Genomic DNA, 18,822 nt, shown 5'->3' on the forward strand with positions numbered 1-18,822 from the left:
TGCGCATGCCCAGTATCCTCATTTAGCCCCTGGTGTCTTTGCACTGCGCCTGCGGTCGTCACTAGTTACCACAGTCACAAAGTTATACACTTCGCCTATTTCTACCATTTATATACATTTTTTTTAAATCAGATTTTTAAACCTAACCATACTTCTAACCTTATGCCTAACCCTACATTAAGACAACAAAAAAAGCAAATAGATGTTTTCATGAATTTTAACGGCGTGATCCATTTAGACTTTGTGGCTGTGGTAATTAGTGGACATCGGCGCCAGCGTTTTGTATAAAGGTGTAAAATCGGTTTCCGGATCTAGTTTACTGTCTTTGCGTAGCTTGCCACTTTCTGTAATAGCAAGAGAAGACCGATCGGAATCGAAATTGCTGGAATAACGCTTAAATCGTATGTACCTTGTTATTTACCTGTTATGCTTAGCTACATCTATGAGCCTGGTGGAAACCGATATGGACCTAACCTTAGATTTCAAATTCGTAATTTGATATGATATTTTTGAATGATTTGGTTGTTATGATCTCTCTCTCTGTGTGTGTGGTGTGGTGTGTGTGTGTGTGTGTGTGTGTTGGGGGGTGTAAGTCCGGGGCAAGAAGGACCCGGAAGGGAAGAGCAGCTGCCGCTTTTATTTGGGGGGGCGAGAACTAACCAACATTATAACTAAAAGACGTTTCTAAAGAAAACTGTAGCTTAACAGCTGCAACGATTAGACTGCGTGGGACCTGGTAATCAAGCTTTTTTTGTTTTGTTAATATATATATACGGAATAAATATTTCGAGAGAAAAAAAAATCAAATAAAAGGTGAGTAGCTAGTCAAGTCATCTTCCACATCCACTGAAGGCCTGGCTTTCTTATCCATGTTTTGGAGAAGTAGTAACAATAATAACCCAGGTAGCTAGCTGACATTATCTGACTAACCTAGTTGGATAGCATGTTACAGGTAACGAACGTGATAACCAGGTAATTTAACTAACTAACTAACCACATGTATACACGTCGATTTTGAATTATCACCGTGAAATTGAGTTACCAAGTTATTATTCAAACAACTTAATTTACCAGATTTTTTTTTTGACATAGTGACCGGGAATGTGGCCTATCAGTAAGGATGTAAATGCATAACTAACGTTATGTTAATGCTCTAAATTCAATACAACACAGCTTTCAGCTGGCTATGTTAACGTTAGGCAGCTGGCTACCTACAATAAGGTTTCAGACAGTAAAGTACACAGGTTAAAGTTGGTCATGTTTATGTTAGCCAGAGTCATGTCCCATGTTGTGTGGAGGAGGGTATAAACACACGAATCACGACATTGGTAAGTGAAATGAGATGGCCAACGTGATTATCCTAACTAGTAGTACACCGTGTTTTGGTGCATGGCCGCTATCTAATGTTGCTACGTACGGCTGTCCCCCGAATAAATCAAATCTCGGTCGACCGAGTCTGTTTCTTTTAAAACGTATTTCTTCCACATATAGACTATTGAGCTTGTTTGACGCTTTAAATACTGCGATTAAAACACAAACTACCAAAGAGGGAGCCAGAGATCAATATAGCCTAACCAGAAAGGGGAAAAACTACACAGATTCTGCCATTAAGATCCTGAAGTTACCGGTAATATGCTTCACCGGCGGTCGGTAACCTTTTCCATGTGGAGTGCCAAGTTATCCTACCATTTCTACTGATCTGTGTAGAAGTTGTGATTTTCATATGCACATTTTTGTGGAACATCTTCATTTATAATATTTATTTAACCAGGCAAGTCAGTTAAGAACTAAATATTTAACTAATATAACAACTGCCTTGTTCAGGGGCAGAACAACAGATGTTTACCTTGTCGGGGATTCGATCTTGTAACCTTTAGGTTACTAGTCCACCGCGCTAACCACTAGGCTATGCTGCTGCCCCTTCATACCTCAATGCCATGTTTTAATCAAAATTATATCTATATAATACTTTTAGATTTGTAATTTGTATTGTCAATATGTAGAAGTACATAAAGCCAACAAATAAAAACATTGCAGGTAGAAAATATGCTGATTTTTAAAATGATTATCCTATAAATCACATTGGCTATGCATAGGCTGTCTGCAAGGAACTTGCAACATTGTATCAACTATTAACTTGGTCCAGCCAGAAGCTGGTGCTAGCAAACTTGCAACATTGTATCAACTATTAACTTGGTCCAGCTGTCTGCAAGGAACTTGCAACATTGTATCAACTATTAACTTGGTCCAGCCAGAAGCTGGTGCTATCAAACTTGCAACATTGTATCAACTATTAACTTGGTCCAGCCAGAAGCTGGTGCTAGCAAACTTGCAACATTGTATCAACTATTAACTTGGTCCAGCCAGAAGCTGGTGCTAGCAAACTTGCAACATTGTATCAACTATTAACTTGGTCCAGCCAGAAGCTGGTGCTAGCAAACTTGCAACATTGTATCAAACATTCTTGGCCTCAGTTTCCAGCTCCAGACACCACTGAAGGCTATTAGCTTAAGGGATAAGAAGTAATCATGTAGCCATATTTTATGACGTTTCCACTGGATCAGAGCGTGACTATTTTTGACTTTGCTGAGTGGTTATCGAAAGGGAGAGAGCTGGAAATATTTTTCAAATAGGCTACATTGAGGAACAATTGTTTTTTTTTTCTACATCCATTGAGAATGACAGACTTTGTTTACTTGCTGTTTTGAGGCAAATAATAAATTATTTATAGGTCTACGTTTGACTGCAGGCCAGGTGTATGCATGTGTGTATCTTTCTGCCTGTGTAAACGCAAACATGGTTAACCTGGAGAAATGTGCCATTTTTGGTCACCTACTGCCTTAGTTTGGCATTGGTAGGACTGAATAGGGTAGACTGCACCATTTTTTTTAAAAAGCAAATGGGGTGATAATAGAAGTGCCTTGCGTGCCAGGGATGGAGGCTGATGTCATCCAGGATATGACTTGGTTTGTGTCCCAAATAGCTCCCTATTCCCTACATAGCGCCCTATTCCCTACATAGCGCCCTATTCCCTACATAGCGCCCTATTTCCTACATAGCTCCCTATTTCCTACATAGCTCCCTATTTCCTACATAGCTCCCTATTTCCTACATAGCTCCCTATTTCCTACATAGCTCCCTATTTCCTACATAGCTCCCTATTTCCTACATAGCTCCCTATTTCCTACATAGCTCCCTATTTCCTACATAGCTCCCTATTTCCTACATAGCTCCCTATTTCCTACATAGCTCCCTATTTCCTACATAGCTCCTTATTCCCTACATAGTGTTACTACTTTTGACCAATGTAAGGATTAGGGTGCCATTTGGGACAACCCTATGCGTGGTGTTGGCTTACAAAGCTGTACTCTCATTCTGTTATGATTTTTAAACAACATTTCTTTTTTTTTTATTGGTGCGCTTAGTAGTTCCCCATTTAACAACAAGTGAATCTGGATTTTTATCAGTGTGTCGCTCTCCCTGTGTCAGGCTGCCCATTGCTAGACGGGCACGTAACTGTCTGTCTGGCTGTCAGCGAGTGCAATGAGTCTCTCCAAGCGGAGGGAGGGATAGGAGGATGGATGGTGGGAGGTAACCTGCAAGGGTCATGCAGAAGGGATGTTGTCTGATCTGATAGGCTGAGGGGGGAGAGAGAGAGTATCTTATCTCTGGGGGAAAATGCTGTGACTGGAAAGATATACAGGACCAGTCAAAAGTTTGGACACCTACTCATTCAAGGGTTTTTCTGATGAAGACATCAAAACTATTAGATAATACAATACATAAGGAATAACGTAGTAACCAAAAAAAAGTGTTAAACTAATCCAAATATATTTTAGTGTCTTCAAATTAATCTAGAGGTGAAAGAAACGGCTATTTAGGCGAGGTGCTGGCTCGCGGAGTGAAACACTAAACAAAATAAAGGGGAGCCGAACGCTCTAGGAGCTCTGATGCAAAAAAAAAAATATTTATGTCCAACGTTTGGACAGACGAGCTGTTTTCATCAGGGTGACAAACACTATGGGATGACTCATTTATATCGTGTTAAAAGACACACAGGTTGTCTGTAATTGTGGCCTGATAACATTGGATAATTATCATATATTAAAATGGAATACAAATAAACATATGAATAGATCATCGATCATAGATACAATTTGGCTCCATAAGCCTACAAAAAAAATGTATAATAGCAAAATCGCAATCACAAGAATGTCAAAGTCTACGTTGAGACCGAAGGGACCAAGGGTCTTAAAATTAAAGATCCAGGCAGCCTCTCGTTTTAACAATAAATTGTCGATGTCACCCCCCCTCTCCTAGGGAGGGTAACATGTTCGATGCCAATATAACGTAGAGACGAAATCGAGTGTTTTTCTTGCAAGAAGTGGGAAGCAACTGGGCAAGTCTGGTTTAGGCACCTAATGGTGCTACGATGTGCCGAGACTCGTACTTTTAATATGCTCTTTGTTTTACCCACACAATTTTTACCACGAGGACAAGTTCTAAGATAAATAACTGTCTTAGTGGAGCACGTAATAACACCTTTGATTGGCATCGGTTTCCCTGTTTGGGGTGTTTGAAGGATCTACATTTATAAATGCCATTGCATTGAGCACAGCCATTACACTTGTTTCCATCCAGTAGGGGTGCAAATACTCGTTGTGCGGGGATATCTTGGGGTGGTAAATCAAGAGTTTACCAACACCCTGGTCACAACTGATTGGCTCAAAAGCATTAAGAAGGAAAGAAATTCCACAAATGAACTTTTAACAAGGCCCACCTGTTAATTGAAATGCATTCCAGGTGACTAACTCATGAAGCTGGTTGAGAGAATGCCAAGAGTGTAACGCTGTCATCAAGGTGAACGGTGGCTACTTTGTAGAATCTCAAATATAAAATGGATTTTATTTTTAACTTTTTTTTATTTTGGATACTACATTATTCCATATGGGTTATTTCATAGTTCTGATGTCTTAACTACTATTATTCAATGTAGAAAATAGTAAAAAAATAAACCCAAATCCCTGGAATGAGTCAGTGTCAAAAGTAGTGCACTATATAAACAAGGGTTTCTGTATCCTGGACCTGACTTGATTGATGGAAAGTGGTTTGATTGATTCCGATTCTGTTGTGTTTTCAGGCCAGAACTGATGTAGCAGTGTCACCATCCCCACTACCTCCATCCAGTCCCCTGTGCCTGCCCGTCTGTCTCTCTGTATGCCCTGAGAGAGACCTGTCTGTCTGGGCTATACAGAGCAAGGAGTGACAACACAGCCGAGACTGACCCACCACAACTGACTGGTCTACTCTGGAGGTTCTAGACACCACCAACAACGCCCTACAGATAGAGAGCCCAGTTGAAAGGATGGTCCCTGATTGGTCTCCCTGCTGAGAGAGGAAACTAACCTGATTGGTCTCCCTGCCTGCTCTCATCCATCAGTGGGGAACAGGAGGAGTTGCTGTTTTTGTTGTTGTTTTGCTGCAGAAGTACTTTAACCTGGTCCTGGGACACGTCTGTTCTGTCTGATGTCACAAAGCAGCAAGGTCTCTCTGGGACTCTGGTAGTTTTCTTTAATTTAAAAAAAAAAAAACATTCCAGGTTGGTTTTGGAGCCTGGTGCTTTTACCAGCTTTGTTAACTACTGAAACTGGGGGAGGGGGACGATTAATGGGATGCAACGATGGCGGATCTCAATGAGCGTAGGCCAGTCAACACGGACTACGCGGTCTCCCTGCTGGAGCAGCTCAAGCTGTTTTACGAACAGAAGTTACTGACTGACGTGGTGCTGCTGGTGGAAGGCAACGAATTCCCCTGTCACAAGATGGTCCTGGCCACATGCAGCTCCTACTTCAGGTGAGTTCACTCCATGCTCCCTATGTAGTGCACTACTTTTGACCAGAGGACAGGTCTATGGGACCCCTACGTAGTCCACTGTTCTGTCTCATGCAGCTCCTACTTCAGGTGAGTTCACTCCATGCTCCCTATGTAGTGCACTACTTTTGACCACTCGGACAGGTCTATGGGACCCCTATGTAGTCCACTGTACTGTCTCATGCAGCTCCTACTTCAGGTGAGTTCACTCCATGTTCCCTATGTAGTGCACTACTTTTGACCAGAGGACAGGTCTATGGGACCCCTACGTAGTCCACTGTACAGTCTCATGCAGCTCCTACTTCAGGTGAGTTCACTCCATGTTCCCTATGTAGTGCACTACTTTTGACCAGAGGACAGGTCTATGGGACCCCTACGTAGTCCACTGTACAGTCTCATGCAGCTCCTACTTCAGGTGAGTTCACTCCATGTTCCCTATGTAGTGCACTACTTTTGACCAGAGGACAGGTCTATGGGACCCCTACGTAGTCCACTGTACTGTCTCATGCAGCTCCTACTTCAGTTGAGTCACTGTCCTGTTCTGTTTCAGCAGAACGTTCCGTACCAGTACTACAGTACAGCAGCAGGCCTATTGGGGGAAACCATTCATTAAGTCACTCCTGAACTGTGTCCAAAATGGCACCCTATTTCCCTCTGGTCAAAAAGTAGTGCACTATATACAGTGGGGCAAAATGGTATTTAGTCAGCCACCAATTGTGCAAGTTCTCCCACTTTAAAAAGATGAGAGGCCTGTAATTGTCATCATAGGTACACTTCAACTATGACAGACAAAATGAGAAGGAAAAAAATCCAGAAAATCACATTGTAGGATTTTTTTTTAGGAATTTATTTGCAAATTATGGTGGAAAATAAGTATTTGGTCAATAACAAAAGTTTCTCAATACTTTGTTATATACCCTTTGTTGGCAATGACAGAGGTCAAACGTGCAAATAAATTCATTAAAAATCCTACAATATGATTTTCTGGAGAGAAAAAATCTAATTTTGTCTGTCATAGTTGAAGTGTACCTATGATGACAATTACAGGCCTCTCATCTTTTTAAAGTGGGAGAACTTGCACAATTGGTGGCTGACTAAATACTTTTTTTTGGCCCACTGTGTGTGTGTGTGTGTGTGTGTGTGTGTGTGTGTGTGTGTGTGTGTGTGTGTGTGTGTGTGTGTGTGTGTGTGTGTGTGTGTGTGTGTGTGTGTGTGTGTGTGTGTGTGTGTGTGTGTGTGTGTGTGTGTGTGTGTGTGTGTGTGTGTGTGTGTGTGTGTGTGTGTGTGTGTGTGTGTGTGTGTGTGTGTGTGTGTGTGTGTGTGTGTGTGTGTGTGTGTGTGTGTGTGTGTGTGTGTAATAGGGTTTCATTTGGGACTCCACTTTCCACTTGCAGCACTTTAATCATCTAATGTTGTGCTTCTGAACGAAGCCCCTTGGCCTACCCAGGGATACTTCCTGAACCACCGGTTCAAATCATTTGTTTGGGAGCATTACCAATAACTGATGCCAAGGGAGATGCGAGCTTCGCTTTATCTGCTTTGCTTAGTCTTGGCCAGGTCTCAGTTGTAAATGAGAACTTGTTCTCAACTGGCTGACCTGGTTAAAGAAAGGTGAAATAAATTAGAGTGAGGACATTCGGGGACAAACAGTCACACACACACACACACACACACACACACACACACACACACACACACACACACACACACACACACACACACACATCTATATATTTCTTAGTAAACAGCAACCCTTATTAGACCATTGGACGTGTCCCAAACGGCACCCTACTCCCTATGGGCCCAGGTCAACAGTAGTGCACTATATAGGGAATAGGGTGCAACCTGGACCAAGCTCTACACGGGTTCCCACACACGCCACTTGTTATGCGGTGACAACATGCAAAGCATTTCCCCTCTAGGGTTCAGAGAGGGAAAGGGAAGCCTTGTCACGCACACAGAGCTGGGGGAGGAAGGAGACCCACAGAGCTGGGGGAGGAAGGAGACCCGCAGAGCTGGGGGAGGAAGGGGGGAGACCCAGCTGGGGGAGGGGGAGCTGGGGGAGGGGGAGACCCGCAGAGCTGGGGGAGGGGGAGACCCGCAGAGCTGGGGAGACCCGGAGGGGGGAGACCCGCAGAGCTGGGGGAGACCCGGAGCTGGGGGAGACCCTGGGGGAGACAGAGCTGGGGAGGGGAGCTGGGGGAGACCCGCAGAGCAGACCCGCAGCTGGGGGAGACCCGCAGAGCTGGGGGACCCGAGAGCTGGGGAGACCCGCAGAGCTGGGGGAGACCCGCAGACCCGCAGAGCTGGGGGAGACCCGCAGAGCTGGGGGAGACCCGCAGAGCTGGGGGAGACCCGCAGAGCTGGGGGAGACCCGCAGAGCTGGGGGAGACCCGCAGAGCTGGGGGAGACCCGCAGAGCTGGGGGAGACCCGCAGAGCTGGGGGAGGGGGGGCTCCAGGTAAGGGGATGCCTGCAGCGTTGTGTAATATCCAGAGCATGTGAGCAGTAGACAAACTACCCCTGGGCTAAAGTAGTGCACTTTGAAGGGAATAGGGTGCCATTTGGGATATAGTAGAATTGGGAGAGAGAGGCACAGCATGGCTACACAGATTGTATGAATGAGTGTAGTTGCTCTGCTGGGTAATGAGGAAGTGGAGAGTGTTAGAGGGATACGGCTGTGTGGGGTGGGGGGAGAGGATACGGCTGTGTGGGGTGGGGGGCACTTCTAGAGGATACGGCTGTGTGGGGTGGGGGGCACTTCAGGAGGATACGGCTGTGTGGGGTGGGGGGCACTTCAGGAGGATACGGCTGTGTGGGGTGGGGGGCACTTCTAGAGGATACGGCTGTGTGGGGTGGGGGGCACTTCTAGAGGATACGGCTGTGTGGGGTGGGGGGACACTTCTAGAGGATACGGCTGTGTGGGGTGGGGGGACGCTTCTAGAGGATACGGCTGTGTGGGGTGGGGGGGGCACTTCTAGAGGATACGGCTGTGTGGGGTGGGGGGCACTTCTAGAGGATATGGCTGTGTGGGGTGGGGGGCACTTCTAGAGGATACGGCTGTGTGGGGTGGGGGGACGCTTCTAGAGGATACGGCTGTGTGGGGTGGGGGGCACTTCAGGAGGGTACGGCTGTGTGGGTGGGGGGGGGCGCTTCTAGAGGATACGGCTGTGCGGGGAGCTTCTAGAGGATATGGCTGTGTGTCAGGGGGAGTGCTTCTATAGGATACAGTTGTGGGGGGGGGCTTCTAGAGGATACGGCTGTGGGTGTCGGAAGGGGGGGAGGATGCTATGCCTGGCTGGGGTATTGAGCCACAGAGCAGAGGACACATCCAGAGAACATGCTGTGGTGTCGTCTGGTCACTGGTTTTAGTCTCATGCCTGAGAGAGAGTTCAACTGGGGCTGCTGGGATTGACAGTCCACGGCAGCGGCACAACAAGCATTATATTCCCTACATTGTTGCACTACTTTTGACCAGAGCCTCATTGGTCTGTCTGAGTAACTCTGTCCTGTTCTCCTTTTCAGGGCCATGTTTATGAGTGGTCTGTCTGAGAGTAACTCTGTCCTGTTCTCCTTTTCAGGGCCATGTTTATGAGTGGTCTGTCTGAGAGTAAACAGAGTCATGTTCACCTGAGGACCGTGAACCCAGCCACCCTGCAGACGATCATCACATATGCCTATACAGGCAACCTGGCTGTTAACGACAACACCGTGGAGCCCCTTTATGAGACCGCATGTTTCCTCCAGGTAGGACACTTCACATGACTCTAGTATGTGGTCCTTCTGTAGCTCAGTTGGTAGAGCATGGCGCTTGTAACGCCAGGGTAGTGGGTTCGATCCCCGGGACCACCCATACGTAGAATGTATGCACACATGACTGTAAGTCGCTTTGGATAAAAGCGTCTGCTAAATGGCATATATTATTATTATTTATTATTATGTGTACTATGTAGGAACCTAGTCTGAGCCATGAAGGAGACTAGGCATCTACCCCCCCCCCCCCTACTACCACTATCAGATTATGAGGGGCAATGCATCTTAGTGCAATGACCATCGTTATGTTTGGAGGAAAAAGGGGGAGACTTGCAAGCTGAAGAACACCATCCCAAACGTGAAGCACGGGGGGTGGCAGCATCATGTTGTGGGGGTGCTTTGCTGCAGGAGGAACTGGTGCACTTCACAATATAGATAGCATCATGAGGGAGGAAAATCATGTCGATTATATTGAAGCAACAGCTCAAGACATCAGTCAGGAAGTTAAATCTTGGTCGCAACTGGGTCTTCCAAATGGACAATGTCCCCAAGCAAACTTCCAAAGTCGTGGTAAAAAAAAGTAAATAAATCATTCTCTCTACTATTATTCTGACATTTCACTTTTTTCAAATAAAGTGGTGATCCTAACTGACCTAAACAAGTCATTTGATTTAGGAATAAAAGTCAGGCATTGTCAAACATTATACACCTTAGCCAAATTAACTATGTAAACTTCCTACTTCAACTGTCTCTCACACCACTTTGATTTCACCCACATCTGAAAAATATGTTTTCTCTGGCGTCATTTTTCCCCTAGTCCCTTACGCCCCTAGTCCCTTACGCCCCTAGTCCCTTACGCCCCTAGTCCCTTACGCCCCTAGTCCCTTACGCCCCTAGTCCCTTACGCCCCTAGTCCCTTACGCCCCTAGTCCCTTACGCCCCTAGTCCCTTACGCCCCTAGTCCCTTACGCCCCTAGTCCCTTACGCCCCTAGTCCCTTACGCCCCTAGTCCCTTACGCCCCTAGTCCCTTACGCCCCTAGTCCCTTACGCCCCTAGTCCCTTACGCCCCTAGTCCCTTACGCCCCTAGTCCCTTACGCCCCTAGTCCCTTACGCCCCTAGTCCCTTACGCCCCTAGTCCCTTACGCCCCTAGTCCCTTACGCCCCTAGTCCCTTACGCCCCTAGTCCTTTACGCCCCTAGTCCCTTACGCCCCCTAGTCCCTTACGCCCCTAGTCCCTTACGCCCCTAGTGTCCCTTACGCCCCTTAGTCCTTTACGCCCCTAGTCCCTTACGCCCTAGTCCCTTACGCCCCTAGTCCCTTACGCCCCTAGTCCCTTACGCCCCTAGTCCCTTTACGCTTAGTCCCTTACGCCCCTTAGTCCTTTACGCCCCTTTAGTCCCTTACGCCCCTTTAGTCCTTTACGCCTTAGTCCCTTACGCCCCTAGTCCCTTACGCCCCTAGTCCCTTACGCCCCTAGTCCCTTACGCCCCTAGTCCCTTACGCTTTAGTCCCCCTTACGCCCCTCGTCCCTTACGCCCCTAGTCCCTTTACGCCCCTAGTCCCTTACGCCCCTAGTCCCTTACGCCCCTAGTCCCTTACGCCCCTAGTCCCTTTACGCCCCTAGTCCCTTTACGCCCCTAGTCCCTTACGCCCCCTAGTCCCTTACGCCCCTAGTCCCTTACGCCCCTCTCCCTTACGCCCCTAGTCCCTTACGCCCCTAGTCCCTTACGCCCCTAGTCCCTTACGCCCCTAGTCCCTTACGCCCCTAGTCCCTTACGCCCCTAGTCCCTTACGCCCCTAGTCCCTTACGCCCCTAGTCCCTTACGCCCCTAGTCCCTTACGCCCCTAGTCCCTTACGCCCCTAGTCCCTTACGCCCCTAGTCCTTTACGCCCCTAGTCCCTTACGCCCCTAGTCCCTTACGCCCTAGTCCCTTACGCCCCTAGTCCCTTACGCCCCTAGTCCCTTACGCCCCTAGTCCCTTACGCCCCCTAGTCCCTTTACGCCCCCTAGTCCCTTACGCCCCTAGTCCCTTTACGCCCCTTTAGTCCCTTACGCCCCTAGTCCTTTACGCCCCTAGTCCCTTACGCTTTAGTCCCTTACGCCTTAGTCCCTTACGCCCTAGTCCCTTACGCCCCTTAGTCCCTTACGCCCCTAGTCCCTTACGCCCCTTAGTCCCTTACGCCCCTAGTTTTACGCTTTAGTCCCTTACGCTTTAGTCCTTTACGCCCCTAGTCCCTTTACGCTTTAGTCTTTACGCCCCTGTCTCTTACGCCCCTTAGTCCCTTACGCTTTAGTCCTTACGCCCCTAGTCCCTTCGCCCCTTCCCTTACGCTTTAGTCCCTTACGCTTTAGTCCCTTTACGCCCCTAGTCCTTACGCCCTTAGTCCTTTACGCCCCTAGTCCCTTTACGCCCCTAGTCCCTTTACGCCCCTAGTCCCTTACGCCCTAGTCCCTTACGCCCCTTTAGTCCCTTACGCTTGTCTACGCCCTCTCCCTTACGCCCCTAGTCCCTTACGCCCCTAGTCCCTTACGCCCCTAGTCCTTACGCCCCTAGTCCCTTACGCCCCTGGTCCCTTACGCTTTAGTCCCTTACGCCCTAGTCCCTTACGCCCCCTAGTCCCTTACGCCCCTAGTCCCTTACGCCCCTGTCCCTTACGCCCCTAGTCCCTTACGCCCTAGTCCCTTTACGCCCCTAGTCCTTTACGCCCCTAGTCCCTTACGCCCCCTAGTCCCTTACGCTTTAGTCCTTACGCCCCTAGTCCCTTACGCCCCTTAGTCCTTACGCCCCTAGTCCCTTACGCTTTAGTCCCTTACGCCCCTAGTCCCTTTACGCCCCTAGTCCCTTTACGCCCCTAGTCCTTTACGCCCCTGTCCCTTACGCTTAGTCCTTTACGCTTTAGTCCCTACGCTTTAGTTCTTTACGCTTTAGTTCTTTACGCTTTAGTCCTTTACGCTGCTCTTTACGCCCCTTCCTTACGCTTTCGTCCCTTTACGCTTTAGTCCCTTTACGCTCCTTACGCCCCTTACGCTGCCCCCTCTTTACGCCCCTCTTACGCTTACGCCCCTTACGCTCCCTTTACGCTGTCCCTTACGCCCCTGCCTTACGCCCCTGCCCTTTACGCCTCGGTCCCTTTACGCCCCTGTCCCTTTTACGCCCCTCGTCCCTTTACGCCCCTGTCCCTTTACGCCCCTGCGTCCCTTTACGCCCCTCGTCCCTTACGCCCCTGCCCTTTACGCCCCTCGTCCCTTACGCCCCTCGTCCTTACGCCCCTGGTCCCTCTTACGCCCCTGCCCCTTACGCCCCTGTCCTTTACGCCCCCTTACGCTCCCTTTACGCCCCTCGTCCCTTACGCCCCTCGTCCCTTTACGCCGTCCCTACGCCCCTCCCTTTACGCCTCGTCCCTTTACGCCCCTGCGTCCCTTACGCCCCCTGTCCCTTACGCCCCTCGTCCCTTACGCCCCTTCCCTTACGCCCCTCGTCCCTTACGCCCCTGTCCTTTACGCCCCTCCCCCTTACGCCCCTCTTCCCTTACGCCCCTGCCCTTTACGCCCCTGTCCCTTACGCCCCTGCTCCCTTACGCCCCTGCTCCCTTACGCCCCTGTCCTTACGCCCCTGTCCCTTTACGCTGGTCCTTTACGCCCCTCTTTACGCCCCTGCCCCTTACGCTGTCCCTTCGCCCCTTTACGCTTCGCCCCTTCCCTTACGCCCCTCCCTTACGCCCCTGTCCCTTACGCCCCTCTTTACGCTGCCCCTTCCTTACGCCCCTGCCCTTACGCCCCTGTCCCTTACGCCCCTGTCCCTTACGCCTGGTCCCCCCTGGGTCCCTTACGCCCCTGTCCCTTTACGCCCCTGCTCTTTACGCCCTGCCCTTTACGCCTGCCCTTACGCCCCTGTCCCTTACGCTTTTCCCTTTACGCCCTTTACGCTGTCCTTTACGCTGGTCCTTACGCCCCTTACGCTTCGCCCCTTTTACGCTGTCCCTTTACGCTGTCCCTTACGCCCCTCGCCCTTTACGCTCGTCCCTTTACGCCCCTCTTTACGCTGCGCCCGCTGCCCGCTTTTACGCTGTCCCTTTTACGCCCTTACGCTGCCCTTTACGCTGTCTTTACGCCCCTGTCCCTTTACGCCCCTGTCCTTTACGCCCCTCTTCCCGCCCCTCGTCCCTTTACGCCTCGTCCCTTTACGCCCCTCGTCCCTTACGCCCCTCGTCCCTTTACGCCCCTGCCCCTTACGCTGTCCCTTACGCCCCTCCCCTTACGCCCCTCGTCCCTTACGCCCCTCGTCCCTTACGCCCCTCGTCCCTTACGCCCCTCGTCCCTTACGCCCCTCGTCCCTTACGCCTCGTCCCTTACGCCCCTCGTCCCTTACGCCCCTCGTCCCTTACGCCCCTCGTCCCTTACTCATGACTTAATCACTGACCGTCTGATTTCTGATCAGTGGAGCATTAATGAATGAGGATTATGGATAGGAATAATGGACAATGATTGTGATTTATTCTTACTAACATAATCACAATGTTGGTGTCCTGGTAGTTTTTAATCTCTATTTTTTTATTAAAAGAAAATCATTTTTAACAAATGCTCTCATCCAGTGTCCTCATTCAACTAAGGTTAGTAATAATCTCTGTCGTCGTCCCCCCCACACACACACACACACACACACAGGTGGAGGACGTGTTACTGCAGTGCAGGGACTACCTTGTGAAGAAGATCCACGCAGACAACTGTGTCCGGATGCTGAGCATCGGGGACCTGTTCTCCTGTGTGGAGCTGAAGCAGAGCGCCAAGCGCATGGTGGAACACAAGTTCTCCGTGGTCTACCGTCAGGAGGCCTTCCTACAGCTGTCCCACGAGCTGCTGGTCGACGTACTGAGCTCAGACAACCTCAACGTGGAGAAGGTGGCTACCTTTTTTAATTGTTATATATACTTTGTCTGTATGTGTATTTTCTTCAGACTATCATCGGTAAAGCGTGGGTCTGTTCCAGCAAGCAGGATCAATGACTTGGCCAGCTATCTGTCCAAAAACGGCTTGACATAATTTTAACATTTTGAAATTGGCATGGTATAATTGGCATGGTATAATTGGCATGGTATAATTGGCATGGTATAATTGGCATGGTATAATTGGCATGGTATAATTGGCATGGTATAATTGGTTTGACAACAACACCCAAGAGTTAGCCACATATATAAGCTAACTTAAAAGAATACTTTGAGATTCTGGCAATGAGGGCCTGTATCTAGTTCCCGAGAGTCAGATGCACTTGTCTCTGTGTCCAGTATGAAGAAAACTAAAGGTAGTTTGGTGAGCCAATACTAACAATCATTAGCGTAATGCTAGCAGATACAGAGACTTCCAGTCATTGCGCTAATACTAACAATCATTAGCGTAATGCTAGCAGATAGAGACTTCCAGTCATTGCGCTAACGCCAGTTAGCAATTGAGCTAGTTAGCAACCTCTTTCAAACTGCTCTGAAATGTAAAAATGGTATGTATGAGTTCATCTAATCCTAAAGTATCCCTTTTTATAGTCCTGTTTTCTGGAATACCCCCAAATTACCGCCCATGGGATGATAAACATTCTCTCCTCTTCTTTTCTCAGGAGGAGACGGTGAGAGAGGCGGCCATGCTGTGGCTGGAGTACAACATGCAGTCCAGGTCCCAGTACCTCTCCTCGGTGCTCAGCCAGATCCGCATCGACGCTCTGTCTGAGGTGACGCAGCGCGCCTGGTTCCAGGGCCTACCTCCTAACGACAAGTCTGTTGTAGTGCAGGGCCTGTACAAGTCCATGCCTAAGTTCTTCAAACCCCGCCTGGGGATGACCAAGGAGGAGATGCTCATCTTCATGGAGGCTACGTCGGAGTCGCCGGCTGACATGGGTCCGGTCATGACAGGTCCCAACCACACGGTAGTGTGTTACAGCCCGCAGGCTGAGAAGGTCTACAAGCTCAGCAACCCACCCGGCGACCTTCAGAAGGTGGGAACGCTCGTCACCCCCGACAATGACGTGTTCATCGCCGGCGGGCAGATCCCTCTGAAGAACTCAATCGCCAACCACAGGAAGAGTGGCAGCAAGATGCAGGCGGTGTTCCGATCGGTGGACAGCTTCTTCTGGTTCGACGCCCAGCAGAACACCTGGTTGCCCAGGACGCCCATGACGTGTGCCCGCATCAAGCCCTCTCTGGTCTACTGCGAGGGTTACATCTACGCCATCGGAGGGGACAACGTGGGCGGGGAGCTGAATAAACGTACCGTAGAACGCTACGACTGTGAGAAAGACGAGTGGGCCATGACGTCTCCTCTCCCGTGCGCCTGGAACTGGACCACGTCCGTAGCGGCACGCGGCTGTGTCTACGTGATGACCCACGACCTCATGTACTGCTACTTCCCCCGCGCTGACACCTGGGTAGAGATGGCCACGAGGAAGACCAGTCGCTGCTTTGCCTCCGTCGCTGCCTTAGGTGACCTCATCTTCTATGTCGGCGGGCTCCACGTGGTCAGTAACTCGGGTGTCCGCATGCCTACCAGCACCATCGACGGCTCCTCTGTCACCGTGGAGATCTACGACGTCAGCAAGAACGAGTGGCGCCTGGCCGCCGACATCCCTGCCAAGCGTTACTCGGACCCGTGCGTGCGGGCTGTGGTCCTCCCGGGTTCTCTCTGCATCTTCATGCGCGAGACTCACATGAACGAGCGCGCCAAGTACGCCATCTACCAGTACGATCTGGAGCTGGACCGCTGGTTCCTGAGGCAGCCCGTGTCTGAGCGGGTACTATGGGACCTGGGGAAGGACTTCCGCTGCTCTGTGGGGAAGCTGTACCCATCCTGTCTGGAGGAGTCCCCATGGAAACCACCCACCTACCTGTTCTCCCCCGACGGGGCCGAGGAGTTTCAGGTGGACGGGGAGATGGTGTCGCTCCCTCACATATAACTCTTGCCCTTTCACCTCTGGCCGTGTTGGGGGGGGGGGGGGTTGGAGGAGTAGATTACCACAGTACTGAGGCACTAATAAGTGTGTTGATATCTGGATCAGAGGCATCTGACAATTACTAGACTTGCTGCATTTAAAGTCTGTTCTGCTTGACTGGCTGTAGCTGACAAACAAACAGTACTAAACAGTCAGACATTGAAAATGTAGGAGAGAAACGAAAAAAATAACGATTCTCCTCCAATACTAGGATTTGAACTTCATTTTTTGTTGTTGTTGCCAGTTCCGACTTTATTATCACAAGTCAACTGATATGTGGTGGTAATGATGCACTTACAGGTGAAAGTCCAAGTACCAAACCCCCCCCCGAACTCCATCTCTCTTTATCAACACTGTTTTCAATCCACGTGTCTTTCCCAGGGACACCTGGCTTGTGTCCCAAATGACTCCCTATTCCCTGTGTTGGGCACTACTTTTTTGATGAGAGCTCTATAGGCTTCTTGCCAAAATAAGTGGCTTTTATATAGAATTAGGGTGCCATTTTGGGATGCACCTGGTATTGGAACATCCAGGGGACAGGGCGGAGGTCTGAGGTGTAGCAGTGGGAACGGAGAGGTGTGGGAGAGGGTTCTGGGTGGTGACTGCAGGTCCTGTCACTGGTCCATCTCTTCACCTCTCGGTCCCAGACACCCACACAAGCACCAGTCTCTCCCCTGGTACACTTAACGCCTCTCTAGCCTGTCTCCTAGGTCGTGCGTCCACAATGGCTCCCTATTCTCTACAGAGTGAACTACTTTTGTTCAGGTCCCATAGGGCAACCGTACGCGTGCTGAGCTCGCCCATAGGGCTCTGGTCAAAAGTAGGGCACTCTATAGGGAGCCATTGTGGACGATTACTTAGTCAATCTTTCTGGACACAGGTCTTCCTCACAGCCAGCTGGAAGTTTACAGAACAGCGCCAACGCTAGCTGACCTCCGTCTCAGCATAGTGATAGGAGGATTTATGCCGGCTTTTTTTTTTTTTTTTTTGATATGTGGGTCTTCGCAATCACACACCTGCTTCACTCTCTCTCAGTACTCTCATCAACACACCACCTGCTTCACTCTCTCTCAGTACTCTCATCAACACACCACCTGCTTCACTCTCTCTCTGTACTCTCATCAACACACCACCTGCTTCACTCTCTCTCTGTACTCTCATCAACACACCACCTGCTTCACTCTCTCTCTGTACTCTCATCAACACACCACCTGCTTCACTCTCTCTCTGTACTCTCATCAACACACCACCTGCTTCACTCTCTCTCTGTACTCTCATCAACACACCACCTGCTTCACTCGCTCTCTGTACTCTCATCAACACACCACCTGCTTCACTCTCTCTCTGTACTCTCATCAACACACCACCTGCTTCACTCTCTCTCTGTACTCTCATCAACACACCACCTGCTTCACTCTCTCTCTGTACTCTCAACAACACACCACCTGCTTCACTCTCTCTGTACTCTCATCAACACACCACCTGCTTCACTCTCTCTCTGTACTCTCATCAACACACCACCTGCTTCAACACACCACCTGCTTCTCTCTCTGTACTCTCATCAACACACCACCTGCTTCACTCTCTCTCTGTACTCTCATCAACACACCACCTGCTTCACTCTCTCTCTGTACTCTCATCAACACACCACCTGCTTCACTCTCTCTCTGTACTCTCATCAACACACCACCTGCTTCACTCTCATCAACACACCACCTGCTTCACTCTCTCTCTGTACTCTCATCAACACACCACCTGCTTCACTCTCTCTCTGTACTCTCATCAACACACCACCTGCTTCACTCTCTCTCTGTACTCTCATCAACACACCACCTGCTTCACTCTCTCTCTGTACTCTCATCAACACACCACCTGCTTCACTCTCTCTCTGTACTCTCATCAACACACCACCTGCTTCTCTCTCTCTCTGTACTCTCATCAACACACCACCTGCTTCTCTCTCTCTCTGTACTCTCATCAACACACCACCTGCTTCTCTCTCTCTCTGTACTCTCATCAACACACCACCTGCTTCACTCTCTCTCTGTACTCTCATCAACACACCACCTGCTTCAACACACTCTCTCTCTGTACTCTCATCAACACACCACCTGCTTCACTCTCTCTCTGTACTCTCATCAACACACCACCTGCTTCACTCTCTCTCTGTACTCTCATCAACACACCACCTGCTTCACTCTCTCTCTGTACTCTCATCAACACACC

General features: G+C 49.5%; 1 protein-coding gene across 3 annotated transcripts; it reads left to right on the forward strand.

The window, feature by feature from the left end:
- Positions 1-274: 274 nt before the first annotated feature.
- On the forward strand, positions 275-18,050 carry LOC123990303 (kelch repeat and BTB domain-containing protein 2-like). 3 transcript variants are annotated; one of them, XM_046290895.1, is made up of 5 exons: positions 275-401; positions 5,141-5,853; positions 9,452-9,617; positions 14,292-14,525; positions 15,232-18,050. In XM_046290895.1, the coding sequence occupies exons 2-5, from the start codon at positions 5,681-5,683 to the stop codon at positions 16,558-16,560; spliced, it is 1,902 nt and encodes a 633-aa protein (XP_046146851.1). In that variant the 5' UTR covers positions 275-401; positions 5,141-5,680; the 3' UTR covers positions 16,561-18,050. The 3 variants fall into 3 exon arrangements, with proteins under 3 accessions (XP_046146851.1, XP_046146852.1, XP_046146853.1); XM_046290896.1 differs by lacking the exon at positions 275-401 and adding an exon at positions 598-813; XM_046290897.1 differs by lacking the exon at positions 275-401 and adding an exon at positions 855-972.
- Positions 18,051-18,822: the final 772 nt, after the last annotated feature.

The sequence above is a fragment of the Oncorhynchus gorbuscha genome, linkage group LG12 (assembly GCF_021184085.1).
Source record: "Oncorhynchus gorbuscha isolate QuinsamMale2020 ecotype Even-year linkage group LG12, OgorEven_v1.0, whole genome shotgun sequence".
NCBI classification, from domain to species: domain Eukaryota; kingdom Metazoa; phylum Chordata; class Actinopteri; order Salmoniformes; family Salmonidae; genus Oncorhynchus; species Oncorhynchus gorbuscha.